Here is a 16790-nt window from a genome sequence, read left to right as displayed (position 1 = left end):
CTTTTCATCTCGGTCTTTCTTTGACTCCGGCTGTCTATGATTCATCCTGGTTGATGGGTTCTGCCTAAACTTATTGTTGCTTCAAGTTCTTATTGTATACTTCATCCAGGCCGTCGCCATTCACTGGTCTTCATCGCATACTATATACCTGACGACAATACCTTGCGCTGCGCGCATTCTCTTTACATCGCCTCAATCTCAATCTTTCAATCTTTCCCTCTCTTCAAGTCTTCTTTTTGCCAAACCAAACCTATCGGTTGACTGCTTCGATCTCCATCACTCCGAGTCTTTCATCAAGTCCAACAAACCATAACCACAACTTGAACCACCAACATGGCCTTCCTCCTCGTCAAAGTCCTCGAACTCGGCTACAACCGCCACAAGAAAAACAAAGCCTCCAAAAAGGCCCAAAAAGAAGCCGAACTCTACGGCCAACAACCCCCCCTACCCAAACGCCCAATACCCGCAAGAACCATACCCAATGTCCTCATATCCTCCCGGCGTCACACCCGGCACCGACATGCGCTATCCACCACAAAACGGCACCCCCCAAAGCAAACGTGCCAAATTTGCCGAAATGCTCATCTCTGCCATGCGCTTCTTCCAATTCGTCTTCGGTCTCACCGTCATCGGGTTATACGGCAAAGACGTCCACCACGACCACGCAGATAAGAACGAGTGGAACTCGAAATGGGTCTATGCTGTTATCACCGCGTTCCTGGCTACCTGTACCGCGATTGTGCATATGGTTATTCCGTTCTTGATGCGTCGCACGTCTCGTGGGGCATCGGGTGGTATGACTAGTCGTCCTGCGCTCCTGTTGCCGCAGTTTGTGTGGGAGTTTGTCCTTTGTATTCTGTGGTTGACGCTTTTCGGGATCTTCGGAAAGTTGTATATCGGTGTTCATGCGGATGGGGATTCGAAGAAGCAAGAGTCAACTTTGGGTGATGCGTCGAAGATTAATCGGATGAGACATGCTTGTTGGATTGATTTGATCAATTTGCTTATGTGGGTGGCTACTTCTTCTTGGATTCTGCTTAAGTGGTTGAAGGCCAGGAGGGACGGTGGTGCTGCTACTGTTGTTGATGCTGAGAAGGGGGAGGAGGGAGCTTCTTTCTAGAGGTGTTTTGCTTAGCCCTGGATGGTTTGGGTTTGCGGGTTGATCCTGCTGCCAAGGGTGATCTGTGGTTTCTCGTTTCTTCTCTCTTTCTCTTTCTCTTTCCAACGCTCTTCCTGCGGGCGGAGGGGGGCTCTCCTGTTTATCTTCTTTCCTGCCTCCGCTTTCTACCCTCACAAGATGTAAAAGGAAAGGGGAGGCTGCTCTAACATTGCATTGTTTCATTTGTGAGATGGCGTGCCTCGGTCTATGTGTTTCTGCTAATTCTCGGGGGAGTTATTCCTGTTTTCACTATGTTTCTTACCTATCAGGAGCATCAATATCATATTATCTTGATTTCATAGAGATATATACACCCCTGTAACAGTACTATACAGTGCCTTGGTAGAAATGATAATTTGGAAGCCACTTCTTTTTCAAGTTCCTGGTGCTTCTCCGAGTCGGTCCTTGAAAGAATTTCAAATCCTACCTACTGAGGAATACATCATTGATACCTAGGTAGATATACCCTCCCCGAAACACTCAACTTCTTGGCAATTGCATATAGCCGCCTCAATTGTGAACGAACTTGAAGGAAGCCGTCCTAAAATTTGGTAAAATGCCGAGTAATCTAGACAAGAAGTCTTAAATACCTTCTGAAGCAGATTCGTGATGTATCATATCTACAAAAGGACCTTCACGTTTATGCCGAATAGCAATGCAAACCATATAGAGCCAGGGCCCATCTGGTTGAGCCTCATTCAAAAGCGGCCACCCGTTCAACTCCCCTCCTGGATCCGCCCCAGGTTAGTCTTGGCCCCCATAAATTTACGCACTAAGATAAATTTCTTTCTCTGCTTTGACCTCTTCAATGCCATCTTAAATTGGCGAGGAGTTGATTATTGCCGACTATCTACCAAGATGTTCGAATGTGTCGGAGTGCCTACATGGCTCTTGTTCTTGGTACCATCATCTTTATCCCTATCTACGTTGCAGGTACTATCGTGATGACTCCGTCCGCTGTATATTATACATTGAATAAAAGCTGCGTTACAATTTTCAAATTTGATCTATTACCATATCTGCTCATAAATGATAGTACACGGTAAGAATGGAATGCCATGGGCTGATGAAAGATTGAACATTCGCGCATGATGGGACACAGTCCCAGTAACACTGTCGTTGCGATTAATAGAAGTAGATAGACGAAAAGTCACTGGCCCGGACACACACTCTCTTAAGATGATCCTCGTTCTACCAGGAAGGCGGATCAAGGGAATGGGCTGATTGCTCCAGAGCGATGGCAAGAGGAGATTTCTCAAAGATGCAATCACTCCCAGTTCCATGCCAGACGACCTTTTGTTTCTCCTGTTGATCGGGCTGTTCTTCCTTGCGCTCCCATTCCAGATCCTCAGCCCGCGCTGACCGGCTCGCTTGAGACTCATTTCCCACCATATGAGAAATTCCAGAGAAGTAACCAGTGGACTGTTCGCTTTCGTTATCAGTTCGGCTGGCCCGGTCATTGGGAGTAAGCACCCAGACCTCATTCAGGAATGCAATTGCCGCTTCCTCTTCGGCTCTGGCAGCTGCAACCGCTTCAACAAACCTGGTTCGAAACCCGGGCCGGGTGAGTGGCGTGGTAGTTGGCTGTTTGTCCCATTCTTCGCTTACCAACATCCATTCTTTCAGATACTCCTTGCGAGGCACTGGGCTCCATGCATGCTCGCACATCCACCATGGCCGTGTTGGGAGGGGAATCGGGCCGTCGAGGGGACTTTTGTCGTTGAGAATACCGAGGAGGATATTTTCCATCTTCTCGGGCATCGGGATTCGTAGAACGCCCGGGAAGCCGGGCACTGGGTAAGAGTCGAAGAGTTGGGCGATTCCGTTAGAGAATAGGCTAGGGTCCTGAGATTCAGCGCGCTGCTTTTCATGGTCTCCTGTCTGGAGGTGGGTTTCCTGGGGGTCATGACTAACCGTCTCTAGTCCTTGGGAGAGAAGAGTGTCAGCATCGGATACGTTCGAGGTTGCTGCTGCTGTCGTTGTGGCCGTTGCCGTCTTGCTCGAGGAGAGTCGAGGGATCTCGATGCTACCGATATCGGCTAGAGCTTCTTTGATCTTGGCGAGCTCGATGGTTTCCTGGGTGTGAGTTGGGGTTGTTGCTGGAGGTGAGTCATGAATGGGTGGGACGTAATCAGGGTCGAAGACCAGCTCAAAGGAGCTCATGGATTCAAGAGGATCGGCTGGTGGATTTCGACGAGCCTGAACCTTCTGCGGCTGCGGCGGTGGTTGTTGCTCGCTGGATGGACTGGCCGTCGGCTTCGTCACAGAAACCTGCGATGACTTGCGACGGTTGAAAACAGGGCGACGGCGCCCGGCTCGTATTCCCGAGGCGAACTGGGATTTCTTTGGAGCTTGTCGTGAAGTATAATCCCTTGGCTGCGGCTCATTCTCATTCTCATTCTCGTTTAAGCTGAGAGTCGGGGAGTGGGAGGGATTGCGGGTGATACTCCCACCATCGGGCTGCTCTAGAAGCAGCCGCGTGGTCTTGTTCGATTCGCCTTGAGGGGCGCTTGATTTCTTCAAGATAGGTTGAGGCATGGCCCTAGCTTCAGTTTGCTGTCGTTTCATCTCTGGTTGGGATACCGGTTGGGATACTGCGTAGGATGGCGAGCCAGTAATTGGGTAGTGTTCTGGATGTGCTCGAAACTGTGCAGTGTAGATGTGATTAGCACCTTAGGAAGTATGCGAGTTGAAGCTGGGGTGACGCTGAGAGGCTGGGAGGTTGGGTCGGGTAGGGTCGAGTGAGGTCGAGTGAGGTCCAGTGAATGTGTCATATTGGTGAGTGCCTACCTGGTGGGCCTGTTTGGTCTGAGGTTTCCCGGTCTGGCCAGTGGGAAGAATGATGCGAGAGACAAGATCGTTCAACCTCCCAACCTTCATCTCGGTGAGCAGTCTTTCACTACTCCATATCCGCCAGAAGAGATATTCTAATCTGCAGTCTGCCTGGGATTCGCTGGCACGCCGCGAGACAAGGAAAGCTAGCGGTCCCGACTACGTTAGATACGTCTGCCTAAACGGTATGTCGCAAGCTCAAGCATACCTTGCCAGAGACCTTTGACCATCATTAGATCGACATTCTGAGTTCTGCGCAACTCCTTCGGGGTCACCTCCGAGATCATCAACAGACTTTGCGACATCTTTTGGTCCATGATGAGTCGCGAATAGTGGTGACTCGGAGCTTTCAAGAGCGCTGGAGCTGTCAGATCACACGGGGTTGAACTTGTCAGGATGATGCAAGGGAGTGAAGACGGTGACCATCGGGGACGGCAGCGAGGTGTGACAGAACCCCAGAATTTCGACTAGAATGACGAAATGAGGAACCAGAAAACGGTACTCTGAGGGAATACTAGAATGCTTCGATATAGCTGGAATTTGGGATGAGTGGGAAAGCCAAAGGCCACCGAAAATTGGCAATGGCGATATTGTTGGTACACGCTGCGGTGAAGCTGCTGACAGTGAGGCGACCAGTCAAAAAGAAATGCGGGGGGCCAGCAACGGGTCAAAGAAGCAATATAGGTCGACGGATGAGTAGTTGATTGGATGGCATTGGTCGTTAATTTGACTTGATTTGACGGGGATGTCAGATGGGGTCAGATGGAAAGGGAAACGAAGGGGGACTCTGCGTTGTCCCTCAGAAGTCACGGGTTTCCTTGTCAACAGCCACTGATCTGATCACCAGTCGTCTTGGATTCAACACCACAGCCTCAACCCAAGACAGAACCAAAGCAATATCCTGGGACCACGTCTAAACTGTACCCAACTGCTACCTGACTGGACCACGATTCTACAACTATGACATCGAACCAGCGGTGAGCAGAGGCACTGTTAAAAAGAGACCCAACACCACAAAGAGGGTCAAGCTTTGACGAAACCACAGAGAGGTGGGTATGGATGATTGCTTTGCGAATAAAGACGAAGTGGCGTTAGAACGTCGTCAGAACGTTTGGATGCTTCCTGTCATCGAATCGGACTGTCGGGACGGGCCGGGATTGGGGGCTGGCTCGACCGGATTATAAGGGCTAGTGGCTTCGGTCTCAGTCTCAGTCTCCATACAGAGTAGCCAGATCGAGCTACTAGTACCTCTTGGAGCAGCCGGCCTTCAAATGACCGATTTGATTCCAACCACGCCTCCTCATCATTACATTCCGATTTGCCCCTTGCGAACAGCGGTGCCCCATCGCCCTACCTTCCTGCGCAATTGAACTGGGGCTAGTTCGGTATGGCTGAATACTCCGTATTTCAGCTCCATTTAATTGGCTGCCCACATACCTTGGAGATCCGACGATCAGCAAACACGCACTTCTTGGGGATCCTCAGGGATATTCGGAGATGAGAACCTTCCCGGTGGGCTTGTTGCCCAACCGGTGGCCGAACTTTCCATCTCGATTGATGCATGGAACTTCTCCCTACTGCACCTTCCCGCGGGGGTGGAGAATTTGGCTCAAATCAATTCGACGAGACTGTACGCTGGAGGAATGTGAGTAAGTTGCAGACGCAAGCTTGTCTCATCTGGACTGCATTCGTCAGGCCTGGGGGAAATCCCCCCTTGATATCCCCGCATTGGCCTCCTCTCCGACCCACCGATTGGTATTCCAAAGGTGCAGAGGAAATGGGAGAAGCGGGGTTGATCTAAACGGACACCCCTTGCCAGCTACTAGTAGTAGATATACATATGGCTCTGGGAAAATTCGACTGGAAAATCGATATGTACATAGCACTTGGGCATCCAATCGTGTACATCCATGGATGCCGAAACTTGAATTATTTGATGGTATTCATTGAATCTCTGGGTGTGCAGTTGAATTACTTTCAATTTATGATTCCAACTCGAAGGTTAACTAACTATTGCCTGGGCGAACATGACATTAGGAACTACAAGACTTCTCATCAAGATCCCCGTGAGAGACCAGTACATAGCTACCGGCGCCCGAACGCAGATACCTGGCCTCTACCGCCGCATGATGGAGATGGAAGCAGGAACACTCACCGGCGGATAACCAAATAGTACACAAGTACAATACAAGTCCAGTCAATCCATTGTTGGTTCGATATTAATACTAACAATTTTTGCTATATACAAGAGTTGTTGTCATCAGCCCCGAAGGGCTTTGGAAGATTAAAAATATTTGTATAAAAATACAAAAAGAAGAAAAAAAAATCTTCTTTCTTCTCAGAACTGTGCGCATAATTGGTTAGTTAGCATCAAGCGTCCATGTTTTAAAGGATAGAAATGCAATATTAACTTACTCGTCCTTCTTCTTTCCCTTCTTCTTTCCCTTCTTCTCCCCCCCAGGTTGACTGTGCGAGCGGTCGTTGCGCACAGGGCGGAGCTAAATACCATCAACAAATAGTTACCACATGTTTTGATTATAGTATACATACATTATCATCTACCAAGCCCTATATTATAGGATTATAGTCAGTACAACTATCTTACAACTAAAACTATGATTGTTCGTAGATTGAGTAGACTTACGGCCTGGTATGCAACCTGTCTGAATCGAGTTCTCTAGCTCAAGCGAGGCCTGTCGTTCTACAAGATCCTTTTGCCATCGACTTTCGATCCAAATAGCCGGATTCTTTTCAAGTGACTCCAATTTCCTCCTGGCGTGCCTATCATTTGTTTCTTGCTAGATTCAGATAATCCAAACCTACTCTGTCGGCTGTCTCGATATACAATAGCGGGATCTGGAGTACACTGCTCCTATCTGAAGATACTCAACGGGCGTATAACTCAGTTGGTAGAGTGTTCGCTTTGCATGCGAAAAGTCTGGCGTTCGAATCGCCATTCGTCCATTTTTTGCCGTGCATTTCTGCGCTACATGTATTTTTGCTCAAGCTAGTTTGAAAACTAATAACTTGTAACCGGCGGATGCCTACGAAAATAAATAAACTAAAAGGGATAGATGGCTGCGGTATGATATCCCGCCGGAGACGCCAACATGTGTCCAAGATGCTACTGGCGATGTTCACAGGGCTCGGGGGGCTGTGGGGGTCAAAATGCGAACGGAGGTTGCCACAGCCCTCAGAGGACCAACAAAAATTCAAAAGCTGCAGTTAAGTCCTGTGTTTTTGAGGGGTATTTGTTTTTGAATCATGGCCCGTTTGATGAAGACGAGGTTGGGGCCAACAGAATGATAAGTATGAGTAGTTCTGACTCCTGATTTCAGGCCAGGCAGTGTAAGAAATCATTTACAATGTCATGGACGAAACTTAGATTATTCACTTAATTCTTGTATCATACTTGACATGGGATATGCGCTCCATCCGTTTGCCCCTGGAAGAGGCCAAAAAAGCCGGAAAACCAAACCCCAAAATTCAAAATCCAGGGGTATACATGTCGTAGCGGTGTTGATGCGGTGAGTGGTGGTGGAGGTAGAGTTTGGGCGGTGAGACGGGCGGTAAGCCGGATATATGGTATGGCCCCACTTTACCCGCGGCTAACCCAATCCGGGTAGCGTTCCGTGGCTCGGACCTCAGCTTCAAGATCCCCACATCAAGCGCCCAGAAGAACTTCATTTTGATTCACGAACAAAAACTGATGGAGTAACGGGGAATTGAACCCCGGACCTTTCACATGCGAAGCGAACGTAATACCCCTATACCATTACCCCGATCTTTGAGTAAATATCGCAAAAAATGCTTCACAAAGTTGCGGAGCGCTCGGATATCAGTAGGTTCCCATCTCAGATATTGGTAGGTTCCCGTCTCAGATATTGATAGGTTACCGTTTCGGAATCAAATAGACCAACATAAGAAGCATATATTACTAGAAAATTCAGCAATAATTCAGAATTCTCTGATATAATTCAGAGATTCATTTCTTGAAAAGCGACCGTAGTGAAATGCCTCAAGGTAGGCTCTATCCTGCCTCGATGAAAACTAAAATGTTGAATGTTCAAGTAGAGCTATTATTATTCATGATGATTGAGAGATCGAAGACCACTTTCCAACAACCTCGGAACTGGTTTATTTGCGACAAACTATTTCCCCATGCAACAATCCGAACCATGCATCGTCATCTTCTACAAAGTCATTCCACCCTTTAGCGATCTTGTCGAGCTCTTCACTACTCGAGTATCCTTCCTTGATAGCTGTTGTCGCAAATCCAGACGATTTTGTCCGTTCTCTCATGGAACCGCCCCAATATTCACGTTCTTCCTGGCTGCTAAAGCACCACGAACCTGCAGATTTCTTGATATTTTCCCGTGGAAATCCTGCTTCATGCGCCCAAACATGTATATACCTTCCGGGATATGGATTGCCTCCCTTCGCGCGTCCCATTTTCTCTCCGAGCTCTTGCCACGCAAAAATACCCTCTGATTCGGGGTACCAGATTTGCGACGCAGACTCGCGTACCGCGACAATGCCTCCTTGCTTAACCACTCGACGCATTTCCTGGAGAGCTCTAACGGGGTCGGCTATGTGCTGTAGAACTTGATGTGCGTGGACAATGTCGAAGCTATTATCCGGGAATGGGATAGCATGGATATCGCCAACTTGGTACCTGACATTGGTGATATTTTCCGAAGCAGCGAGCTTTCGAGCCCCATCTAGTGGCTCGGGAACATATTCAATGCCTGTTACGTGCCCGTGGGGTACGTGCTTGGCGAAATCAATTGTGATGCTTCCTGGGCCACAGCCGACGTCGAGGATTTGTAGGTCGGGCCGGATGTAGGGAAGCACATAGGCTGCGGAGTTGGAAAGCGTGCGCCACCCGTGTGTTTGGATAACTGAGGCGGAATGGTCTGTGGTGTATACTTTTGACATTTTGGATGTTCGGAGTATGTCAGTTATGAACTTGAAGTAAGCTTGAAACCCTCGAGTTTATGTTGTGTTTAAATAACTCGCGGGGGCGTAGCTGTGGGTCCGGAGTTGACGAGCTCGCCGGAGTTGAGCGGCTGAAGTTCAAAGGTGATTTCAAGTTGCGAACTCGGAGGGTGAGCTTCTCGAATGCATAACTAGTACTAGTACTAGTAGTATCTAGACCCAAGCTGTGTTGAATTCAACCTTTAAGTTGAATTGGTTAATGAAAGCTGTACACCAGTGTAATATTTTCTAGTACTACTACTAGCACATCGTAAGATAATATATATTCACTACTACAGAGTACAGTGACTAGGCCGGGTCCAAAAATCAAGAAAATCCGATACCGCACACGGTGCAACACTTTGATCCATAAGGCGCTGAAGAGCTCTACTACTATACATAACATCCATGGATAATATTGATAGATAATCCTCACAAGTAAGTAAAATGCTGAGTTTCAAAATGTGGGACCTGCGCTATTCCAAACGCGGTGTGTGGCGCTAATTCCAAGGCTAGTTAGTGCTGAGGCGCGCAATGGAAGTGTCGTGGAATCCTCGGATGAGCACCCGATGAATCATCGTCAAGCATTCCAATACTCTTTACGATTTCTGATTAGTAGTGTAGATTATTGGCTGCACAGACGTAAAATTTCATACGAACTCCATCAGTATAGACCAGGTTTGCTTCCCACCTCCATCATCGGAATGAACGAAAATTGAAGAGTTTCAGCAGAGAACGAGTCATATTTCCGCCACCTGAGGGGTCGCTCTTCAAACTGGCATCATGATATCCAAGATGATGCCCAGTACGAGTATTGACCTATCTCCAATTGATGTTCCGCCACCCACGACTCTCGAACAAATCCGAACCTCAAAACTCCTCCCATTCGGCTCTGTTCTTTCCGGCATCGACAAGCAATCTCGCACTGGGAAATTATATGTCTCATCCATCGGCTTGTCAGAAGACGAGCACGATCTTACTTTCCATGGGGGAATCGACAAGGCCATCCATCAATATTGCGTCGGTCACTACGCTTTCTGGGGTAAATTGTTTCCCTCACCCGAAATCCGCGCGAAATTTGTGCCCGGAGGATTCGGCGAAAATCTTGTTGCTGGTGGATTAGACGAGGACAACATCTGTATCGGCGACCTAGTAAGAATTGGTCCCCAGGTTCTCTTCTTACCGGTGGTAGCAATGGTTGCCTTTTGGAGGTTAGTTTGCCGCGACAACCCTGCTTCAAGCTGAATCAAAGGTTTGGAATCAAGAACTTTGCTCCTCAAACTCACCAGGAGGCGAAGACTGGATGGTATTATCGCGTGAAGCAAGAAGGCTGGATTGAAGAAGAGATGGAAATCCGAGTTATTCAGAGGAGTCATCCTAGGTGGTCAATTGCTCGGTTGCACCATTATGTCCACCGAGATAAGACGGATGTTTCGGTAACGCAGGAGCTCATGGAAGTTGAAGAAATGGGCGCTGAGTGCAAAGATGTTTTCGAAGCGAGGTGGCAAAAGATTCAAGAAAAAGAAATTGCCACAAAGCAAACGTGGAAGGAATTCAAGATTAAGCTCAAATCTCCAGAGACTCCGCGGATTGTTCGTCTTGATCTTGAAGCTGTCCTGAAAACCGAAAAGCCTAGCGACATTGCTGCTGGCAGTCATGCCGTAATCAAACTACCCAACGGGTTGAAGCGGGCATACTCCATAGTCAGCGGCAACACAAATTCCCTTGTACTCGGAGTGGCTCTGGACGACACTAGCCGCGGCGGGTCAAGTTATATCCATGAAAGTCTCAATCCCGGAGATATTGTGTTGTTAGGAGCGGTATCACAGAGCATGTCTATACACAATATGGCTTCACACCACATTTTCATCGTCGGAGGCATTGGTATTACCGCATTTCTGGCCATGATGAAGCGACTTATCGATACCAACCAATCCTTTCACCTTCACTATGCGGTCCGGAAATCCGATGAAGTCGCATTTAGGCCCCTGCTATCGGAGCTCGGTCCCAACGTTACCATCTACGACAAGTCTCAGTGGCAGCGCTTGGACATGTTTGATATATTCATGAACCGAACTTGGAACAGCCACATCTATATATGTGGACCGCAGCGGATGATAGATGCGGGAATACAAACTGCCTCTGCTATCAAAATGCCTTCCGACGAGCTACACTATGAGGTCTTCCAAGCTGATACATCAGGAGACCCGTTCACCGTGGAAGTTATCTCCGACGAGAGGAAAGTTGAGCTGCAGGTTGAATCTGAGCAAACGCTGTTAGACGCCATGAGAGATGCTGGCTTCGAAATAGGAAGCTCCTGCGAAACGGGAAACTGTGGAACTTGTCGAATTCCGGTCAGATGCGGAGAGGTACAGCATCGAGGATCTGCCCTCACTAAAACAGAACAAAAATCCGAAATGCTTTCCTGTGTTTCCAGAGGCATTGGCCACATTGTTGTCGAAGTGCCCAAGTGTTGAGATAGTTGGCATTGGCCTGCAATGGATAGATTTTAGATTTTGAAGACTTGCCCTCAGTTTCGTGAGCAACCGCACAATAATATCTTGAGAAACATCTGATAGAACCGAGATTTTTATAAAATTTCTAACGACATTATATCTTGATTCTAGTTACAAAAATGCTCTCATTCTCTCCACAATACACAGTAGTGTCATAGCCTGGCCATAAGGCATGGCCGTGAGCTTGATCGCCTTGTAGAATTCCTTGCTTGGCCCCATTGGTGTTCCAAAACTTACATTCTGAACAATACCTTTCTCATTGACATTATTTATAACCGCTTCAAGAGCCTTCAGACCAATACTTTGATACTCCTTCGAGATATACCTCATCCGAGCCGCCTTCAGAATGCCAAAAGCAAATCCCGCTGAAGCGGATACTTCCAGGTAGGAGCTTGAATCATCAATGAGTGTATGCCAGAGCCCATTCGAATTTTGATATTTCTTCAAAGCAACCACTTGCTGATCCAGGGCAGACACAAGAAACTCCCTGATATGGTCGCCGGGGGGTAGTTGAAGAAGAGAGAGAAATTCGGGGATCGCGATTGTGACCCATGAGTTTCCTCTTCCCCAAAGTGCTTCGGCGAAGTTATGCCTTTCCAGGAATGTCCAGCCATGATACCACAGGCCAGTTCGTGTGTCTGTTAAATACTTGATATGCAGCAAGAACTGCCGCTTGGCCTCCTCGATATAGGATGGGCGGTTGAGCAAAACACCGATTTTGGCAAGTGGGAGAACGCTCATCATGAGAGTGTCGTCCCAAAGTTGGCCTTCGTTGACTTGTCGGAAGGTTATGTGCTGAATACCACCCTCTGCGCTGGATTTTAGAAACGAAATATCTCTTTCATCGTGCGATTGCCACTTACCCTCTGTTCGAGGAATCCCATCCATGATGAATTCAGCCCAAGATTCAAGGTATGCTCGGTACTCGATTCTTCCCGTTCGCTCATAAAGATAGGCCAACGTGAGCATAGGCGCCATACTGTTTACATTTTTAGTGGGCGTGCCCTTTGCGAATTGTTTGTCGAACCATTGTTGAATGTGGTTAAGGACTGTCTCATCTCCGGTAGTCTCGAAGAGCATCCACATTCCGTACAAACCAACTCCTTGTGTCCACTCCCAATTATTCCATGACTTGGAATCAACCTTGAAACCTCCAGTTGGTATTGGCACACGGAACTCCCCCGAGTCGTCTTTCAAGTGAACCAAGCTGTCGACAAGCTTGAGCGCCAAGGACTTGGTATCCGATAAGCTCATCTCGGCAAGTGGCGTTTTCACTTCGAACGGGGTATTCACCACACCATCCTTGGCGAGGAATACGGACAATACGTCGTCGACTGCTGCCATGTTTGCACGAAACCAGCTATAGTTGAAATATCACAACTTCAGCTGTAGTTGATTGTTGCCATATTGCTGTATTTGAATGGCTCCCTCGGAAAAGCGATCGGCACCAAGTGCTGAGGGATAGGGTTACTTCCATCAATCAAAACCCAAGCGACCAGAAGATTTCCGATGGTCCTAGTCTTCCGCAAAGAACCCCTCAATTAGCTACCCCGGTTTCCGATTCTGATCGACATCTGTGGCGTGCAGGGTTCCAGCCACCATGATTTTCCACCAGTTATTTCACGAAAAACACGATCGTCCGAGCGCTCAATAATCAGATGCTGCTTATCCGAAGCTTGGCCCAGCGATGCGATATCCCAATGAAGTAGAAGTCGGAGACATCCGAAAGGCCGTCTACGCGAAGCATTTGTTCGGATAACTTCAACAGAGAAAGAGTCTTTTGTGGTGCTACCGGAAACCCTATGTTTGGCTCAGAAGACTGGAAATTCTTCGAGGTAGGTTTTTGTGACCAGTGTTTTATCTCCACCCCGCAAATCTTTCAATGCTGATAGTGTGGGGAAGAAGGGTATAAGATGCAATTGCCGGTGCCGGTGTGGGGTATGTGGATCTAGCTGGCATGCACTTTGCCTTCCTACGCATACAGGATGAGTGGAACAAAGCCAACTGAGCAACACCTGGAACGCATTGCGTCTCCAGATCCTGATGTCCTTCCAGACAAGCACGCCGCGGTCGATGAAGAGCTGCGTAGGTATGTTGTCGCCGCGGGTTCGGTCGAAGTGGACGAGGCGACTAGCAAGCGCCTTCGAAGATTGATTGACAAGCGCGTATTGATCGTTATGGTTGGGACATATTTCCTAATAATCTCTGGACAAAAACGCGATCAGTTTCGCTGCTATTATGGGTATTCAGGAAGATGCCCACCTTGTCGGGCAAGATGTGAGTTCTTTACCTTCATTTTTGAGGGACTGCAGTGCTCTAACTTCATCAGTATTCCTGGCTTCATACGGTCATCTATTTTGGAATTCTCTTCGCTGAATACCCGACTAATCTCCTCGTGCAAAAACTTCCGATCGGAAAATACCTTGCGGCCAACATTTTTCTCTGGGGATTGACTCTGACTATGAATGTCTTCGGATTCAACTTTGCTATACTTTGTGCATTGAGGGTTCTGCTTGGAATTTTCGAAGCTGTATCGCAGCCAACATTTTTGCTTCTCTCGTCTATGTGGTATAAACGTGAGGAACAGGCTCACATTGTGGCCTACTGGTATGTAAGTATCAGTGAACTAATCCTTTTACATTTCGATATGAGACCGTGCTAACTGTATCTAGGGAATGGTGAGTTTGAATACCTACTTTTTCCTAAAGGAAAGCTAAGTTTTAAAACCACTTTAGAACGGCGTTCAAGGGATCGTTGGCGGTCTCTTCGCCTACGGAATGAGCCACGTCCACTCATCCGTTCTCAAGTCCTGGCAATTACTTTTTGTCTTGCTTGGTTCCGTCACCTGCCTCTGGTCCGTCTTCGTCTTTTGGTGGATGCCAGACAGTCCCATGCGAGCGACATGCTATTCGGAAACAGATAGAATTCTCATTATCGAGCGAGTTCGTGCTAATCAAACTGGAATTCAAAACCGCAAGTTCAAAAAGGAACATGTCCAGGAGGCTATCAGAGATCCTCAGATTTGGCTTTACATCTTGATTCAAATCATGTGAGTCTGTGCCGTGATGCTTTCTTTTTCCACCGTGCGGGCAATAATAAGACCTCCCAGTATTCAAATCCCGACTGGTGGCTTAGGATCTTTCTCCACGATCCTTATTAAGAATTTTGGGTTCAGTGAGCTCGATACCGAGCTACTTTCTATGGTCAACGGCGCCGTTCAGTGTGTCGTACTTCTGAGTGCAGCATGGTTATCTCGCCATTACAATCAAACGATTCTGTTCCAATTTGTGAGACAAGGCCTGGAATTGAACGCCAAGAGTCGGGCTAATAGACTGAAATAAAGGCTTTCTTGATACCAAATATTGCGGGAACGGCCGTTCTAATGGGTAAGCGTGTATACTGTGGGCATTTCCTCCAATCAAAGCTAATACACAACAGCCGTACCTATTTCTAATTCCACCAAAGTCGGCCTGTTGATCGCCTACTGGTGTACACTGTCATTCTGGGGCACCACAGTCCTTCTCATGTCTCTACTTTCTCGAAATGTAGCTGGCCAGACGAAGAAATCAGTCAGCACGGCATCATTATTCCTCGCTTGGGCGGTGGGCAATATGATCGGACCCCAGGTATTTCAATCCAAGGATGCCCCGAGATACTTCACGTGCTTTTCGGTTCATATGGGATGTTACGCTTGCATCGTTATTCTTCTTGGGGTTCTCCGCTGGCACCTCATACGGGAGAATAACAAGCGGGATCTATTACAGGTAAGTCCACCCAGCCTCGGAGAAGTCAACTTGAAGTATAGCATTGAGTAACAATCTGGATCTTTAGGAAGAGGATTGGAGAGCTTCGGAAGCGAACTTGGATAATGCTTTTGACGATTTGACAGACCGGGAGAATCTTAGTTTCCGGTATAAATACTGAGATGGGGTGGGGCTTGAGGGGGTGAAGATGTCGGGTTCACCCTACCATACATGGCCAGGTAGAATACGAGAGCATGCGATAGTAATTTTAGGTATTCACCATTGACCAGGAAGATGGAAATATCAGTAATCTGCATCATTAGGCAGCTAGGACGTGGAGTTGTTGAGGTGTGGTGCCTTGGGCAGCCTCAGGCATCCACAGGTTGCTAACTAACGTAATTCCCAAGCGGGCGGTGAACCCAAGCCAGTGGTGAACCTCACCAAAAACGCGTAATCCTCGCGTACACACCATCTTCAAACATCCACCATGCCACCAAAACGTACTGCAAAACCTTCAAACAAGCCTGATAGCGAGGGAAGGATCTCTCTAGCTATCAATAGCTTTCAAAAAGGCCAAATTCGTACCCTACATGCCGCTGCAAAGCTATATAGTGTATCCTACACTACACTAAGCCGACGCGTTAATGGCACTGCCTCTCGTGCAACAATACGTACAAATAGTCAAAAATTAACCCAAACAGAAGAGGAATCACTTGTTCAATAGATACTCTCTATAGATTCACGTAGAGCAGCACCTAGGCCTGCTACTGTACGAGAAATAGCTAATATTCTGCTTACAGAGCGTAGATCTACTCCCTTACTTACTGTTGGAAAAAATTGGGCATCAAACTTTATAAATTGCCATAATAAGCTTTGTATACGATTTTCAAGACGCTATGATTATCAACGTGCTCAAAATAAGGATCCAAAGTCCTTACGTGAGTGGTTTAATACTGTTCAACGTATGATTAACGAGAATGGTATCTAACCAGAGGATATCTATAATTTTGATGAGACTGGCTTTGCAATGGGTCTTATTGCTACTGCTAAAGTAGTAATACGTACTGAATACTATGGTCGGCGAGCACTTTTACAACCTGGAAATCGTAAATAGGTGACAACAATTAAAACAATTAGTGTAAGTGGTTTTATACTACCTCTATGCATTATATTCAAAGGCAAAGTCTACATCGAAAGCTGGTTTGATAACCTTCCAAAAGACTAGCGATTTGAGGTCTCTTAAAATAGCTAGACTATAAATAAGATCGGCTTACGATAGCTTAAAAAGCTTTTTATTCCGGCTACAACTATACGTACAAAAGGAAAATTTCGTCTTCTTATTCTCGATGGCCATAATAGCCACCTTACACCTCAATTTGATCGGATTTGTACTAAAAACTTTATCATACCACTTTGTATGCCAGCACATTCTTCCCACCTTCTTTAGCCACTTGATATTAGATATTTTGCTGTTCTTAAACGCTTATATAGACGTTTAGTTGAGAATCAAGCACGTACGGGATACAACCATATCAATAAGCTAGATTTTCTAGCAGCCTATCC

At 47.2% G+C, this 16790-nt stretch overlaps 6 protein-coding genes across 6 annotated transcripts; 3 read left to right on the top strand and 3 right to left on the bottom strand.

The window, feature by feature from the left end:
- Positions 1-481: 481 nt before the first annotated feature.
- On the top strand, positions 482-1120 carry N7509_005662 (uncharacterized protein; the record flags this gene model as incomplete). The annotated part of the gene is made up of 1 exon (XM_056630299.1): positions 482-1120. One exon carries the CDS (start codon positions 482-484, stop codon positions 1118-1120), a length of 639 nt encoding a protein of 212 aa, XP_056489601.1.
- A 1230-nt stretch (positions 1121-2350) lies between these two features.
- On the bottom strand, positions 2351-4308 carry N7509_005661 (uncharacterized protein; the record flags this gene model as incomplete). Its single annotated transcript, XM_056630298.1, has 3 exons — positions 2351-3805; positions 3950-4137; positions 4200-4308. The coding sequence occupies 3 exons, from the start codon at positions 4306-4308 to the stop codon at positions 2351-2353; spliced, it is 1752 nt and encodes a 583-aa protein (XP_056489600.1).
- A 3820-nt stretch (positions 4309-8128) lies between these two features.
- Positions 8129-8929, bottom strand: N7509_005660 (class I SAM-dependent methyltransferase; the record flags this gene model as incomplete). The annotated part of the gene is made up of 1 exon (XM_056630297.1): positions 8129-8929. One exon carries the CDS (start codon positions 8927-8929, stop codon positions 8129-8131), a length of 801 nt encoding a protein of 266 aa, XP_056489599.1.
- Positions 8930-9751: 822 nt separating this feature from the next.
- Positions 9752-11445, top strand: N7509_005659 (vanillate O-demethylase oxidoreductase; the record flags this gene model as incomplete). The annotated part of the gene is made up of 2 exons (XM_056630296.1): positions 9752-10120; positions 10180-11445. The coding sequence occupies 2 exons, from the start codon at positions 9752-9754 to the stop codon at positions 11443-11445; spliced, it is 1635 nt and encodes a 544-aa protein (XP_056489598.1).
- Positions 11446-11595: 150 nt separating this feature from the next.
- N7509_005658 (glycoside hydrolase family 88/105 protein) lies at positions 11596-12828 on the bottom strand (the record flags this gene model as incomplete). Its single annotated transcript, XM_056630295.1, has 1 exon — positions 11596-12828. One exon carries the CDS (start codon positions 12826-12828, stop codon positions 11596-11598), a length of 1233 nt encoding a protein of 410 aa, XP_056489597.1.
- A 641-nt stretch (positions 12829-13469) lies between these two features.
- Positions 13470-15408, top strand: N7509_005657 (uncharacterized protein; the record flags this gene model as incomplete). Its single annotated transcript, XM_056630294.1, has 9 exons — positions 13470-13664; positions 13735-13761; positions 13814-14095; positions 14157-14162; positions 14220-14533; positions 14594-14771; positions 14828-14870; positions 14923-15248; positions 15316-15408. 9 exons carry the CDS (start codon positions 13470-13472, stop codon positions 15406-15408), a joined length of 1464 nt encoding a protein of 487 aa, XP_056489596.1.
- Positions 15409-16790: the final 1382 nt, after the last annotated feature.

The sequence above is a fragment of the Penicillium cosmopolitanum genome, assembly GCF_028827165.1.
Source record: "Penicillium cosmopolitanum strain IBT 29677 chromosome Unknown utg000006l:49.0-5199605.0:1.0-5204138.0, whole genome shotgun sequence".
In the NCBI taxonomy this organism is placed as follows: domain Eukaryota; kingdom Fungi; phylum Ascomycota; class Eurotiomycetes; order Eurotiales; family Aspergillaceae; genus Penicillium; species Penicillium cosmopolitanum.
This window is presented reverse-complemented; position numbering and strand designations above follow the sequence as displayed.